Here is a 3361-nt window from a genome sequence, read left to right as displayed (position 1 = left end):
CGTAATTTATTCGGAGACCCGATGGCGAAGTGAAAATTGGGCGCCAAAATCGCGCCTTGCAGTCAATAGACCTTTCCTCTACATTTTGATTATCTATTGAACATGATATGATTCATCGAATTTGGACAAGAATTCAATATTTGGGGGCACCTCGAAGCCAATAGTCGGCAGTAATATGAAACAGAGGAAGTATGACCCGTCAAAGGAATTCGTGCTCACAGCTAATATAGTGATTGTATGTTGAAAGTGCGATTGCATCGATCTATCTCAATCTTTTGCTCATCTGGCAATTGGCCGATCGATCCCTTCGACACCTTGGTACGCCAGTTGGTTGCCGACCCGTTCAACGCTTCTCACAAGGTGTTTGGTCACGTCTTGGAGGCGAAAAACGAGTCGTGTGTTGCTGCACACATCAATCGAGTTTTCAAAGAGTTGTACAAGTTTGATCAAGTGTCAACACTTACCAATGATTTGCAGTCGCACTCCGCGCGTCGTGGTGGCGCAGCACACGCAAGCAGTCATGTCAACGTCAAGTTGCCCGACTCGGTCCATCAGCCTATAGAGCATAAATGCAACTGCAACATTTTTTGCATACATCTCGTCTAGAGACCAAACCATCGCAAAGGTCCTGGGAGGCTGGAACGAACTAAGCAAGGTCGGGAACTTCCGTCTTATATGTGCTTTGATGCTGACAACCACGCAACGAAAGGTCTAATCCAAGAGTTCGAGCGTCTTATTGCGTGAGAACTCCGTCACAAAGATCACCAAACGAGCCTTCGCAAACAGCATCACGGCGTCACTGTTGATGTTACGATGAAACAAACATGCAAGATATTGCCTGAGAACATACAGTAGTTCACGCTCTGCTTCAGCGAGTGGGTTACGAAGTCCCCACACGTGCTGTGCAGCATGCCGAGCTCAAAGAGTGGGGTCGTACCATTCGAAAGGCGTTTGTCATGGGCAATCTTCTTGCGCTGCACTTCAGCTACGTCAAGGCAAATGTGTCATATTCCGCAGGAGTTAACACTTCATTGCCGCACACACGCTTGCTCAGTCCTTGGAGCGGGCAGTGCTTGGCTTCGAAGAGGTGCTCGTCGAACTACAAGTTTTCAAGGGAATGCTCGCCCAAGAGTTAGACGCGATTCACTACGTACGTACCGCCCCTCCTTGCGATGATGCAGCAGTTGTGAATGCAATGGCGCAGAGCAATCATCCAGAGACATACTGCACGACCTTCCAGGCCGACATATGCTGCCGAACTTTCAACGAGCCAAGTAATGGCCAAAAGACTTCAGCACGTTGAAGGGCATCCAATTACAAGATGCCCTAACGCGGTACATTTGTGGATTACTGTTCCCGCGGGATAGTTGCCCACGAGAAGTACGTTGCCCTCGCGCTGGTTCGGACATCCACCAGGTACAGTACGATACTGTAGGTAGGGTCCGATGTGTTTGTTCAAGCCGACCAGGCGAAGTGAAGCGGTTAGTAGTCAGTAGCTGGTAGTTCTTGCTCTTATCTAATGTACTTTTGCTTTTGCTTTATCGAAGACAGAGCTAGTCACCAGTCTCAGCTTGCTGCACACGATGTGCGAACAAAGAATTCTGTAGTTGCTGCTGTAACTTCTGCTGTCGTTCGGATGAATACCGAAGACTTTGACTTTGATGACACCGACGCTGGGTCGCGCAATGCTGGAGCAACGCGGACCCGTTCACGAAGCCCGCGAGGAGGCGAACCGTTTGTGTCTCCCCGAGGACGACAACCTCGAACAGCCGCCGCTTGGCAGCGGCATGAAGCATGGACTGCCCCGGTGGCAGCCCCAACTGCCGAACACGCTGCGCAGTCCGATGGGACGGCAGCGGCACAGGTGGGAGGAGCGGCCGGGTCAGCTTCAGCGTCTGGGCCGTCCCAATCGACCGGCGCCGCGGGTGCGGCAGAGGAAAATGCTGACCTGCGTGACGACGAAAGTATGGGCGTGTATGATCACATGATATACAACGCGCCTGCGATCCCGCAGGCACCCAAGTTCAAGGGCTCGACGAAAGCCGAGCGCCGACAGTTTATGCGCGAGTACAACCAGTACTTGGAGCAGGTGGCTGCGTTGCAAACGACGACCACCAAACCCTTGGTGATGCCGGTGTCGGCCTGCATCGACCATTACACGAAGAAACGCGTTGCCATGTGGGAACTGGACAAGACGGTGGAAGAGACCACGGAAGCTGACTGGATCGCATGGATGCGCCTCGGCTTTGATGTCCTGCCCTCGGACCTCGACGCGATCAAGGTGCGACTGCGTGGAGCAGTCAAGTTCGATCTCTCGATCGTCGATGTCGACTCGAGAGTGGGCAAGATGCTGGAGGGCCTGATGAAAGCCCTCGAGCTCGACAACCAAGAGTGGGTCCTCAAGGAAGAGGGCAAAATGATGGTCGGCGTCATCGTTGACGCGATCAAACCGGCCGCGGTCAAAGAACAGATTGCGATGCAGCGCAACAAGGCGCTGAAGAGCGACGTGATCAAGTTCGTACGGTGGTTGCGGGAGTACGCAACGACGTACCAAATGTTCGTCAAGCTGCGACCTGACGATAGAACTCCTCTGAAGGCGAACAAGCCTCCTACTGGCGCGGCACGCGCCAGCAGGGGGATGGACGCCCAAGGGGGGTTGTCTCAAGTGCTGTTCTCTCGATCATTTGGTGAGATGCTGCCCAAAGGCAACTCCCGCAGGAGATAAATCGAGTACGGTGAAATCCCTCCAGGGCGAAGCATCGGAATTGCTACGAGCCAACCGCAGTGAAGCCGGGGGGAGGCATTGCCGGGGGAAAAACGCCTGGCAACTCGCGTAACCATGGGCCTGGAGCCGACGGCGGTCGGGCACAAGCTGCGCGGCAAGTCAACGCCATCGAAGCCCCTGCTGCGTCGACTCCGAGCCCAAGGCTCGACTGCGTTGTCGAGGGTGTGTTGCCCGTGTGTGCGACCCTCTTCGACTCCGGGTCCGACACCTCCGTCGGATCGCTCGGATTGGTGTCAGCTTTGTTGGCGGCGGGAGCGAGTGTGACCATGCGTGATGCGGCACGACCCCTGGTACTGCGGCCATACGGCAACGACGTCTCTACCATCATTGTGACCAAGAAGGTCAAGTTGAACTCGGTGGTGTTCCAAACCTCCTACGGGCCACTTGTCCTTCGTGGACTGGACCTGTGGGTGGACGAAGCCGTGAAAGACAAGGCGGAGCTACTGGTTGGCCGGCCCGTGATGAACTTCTTGGGCTACTCGGCCGACGGCGTGCTGGCAGCGGCAAGGAAGCAAGCCGCCGTCTGGGACCTGGACGCGCTGGAGCCAGGCCCCCCAACTGCCATGGCCACCGTCC

At 55.0% G+C, this 3361-nt stretch overlaps 1 protein-coding gene across 1 annotated transcript; it reads left to right on the top strand.

Annotated features, from left to right (window-relative positions):
* Positions 1-1685: 1685 nt before the first annotated feature.
* H310_06561 (hypothetical protein) lies at positions 1686-2725 on the top strand (the record flags this gene model as incomplete). The annotated part of the gene is made up of 2 exons (XM_008871674.1): positions 1686-1839; positions 1887-2725. 2 exons carry the CDS (start codon positions 1686-1688, stop codon positions 2723-2725), a joined length of 993 nt encoding a protein of 330 aa, XP_008869896.1.
* Between the last annotated feature and the right edge of the window lie 636 nt (positions 2726-3361).

Source organism: Aphanomyces invadans, assembly GCF_000520115.1.
Source record: "Aphanomyces invadans strain NJM9701 unplaced genomic scaffold supercont1.12, whole genome shotgun sequence".
NCBI lineage: Eukaryota > Oomycota > Saprolegniomycetes > Saprolegniales > Verrucalvaceae > Aphanomyces > Aphanomyces invadans.
The sequence above is the reverse complement of the archived record's forward strand: the minus strand, read 5'-3'. Positions and strand labels throughout refer to the sequence as shown.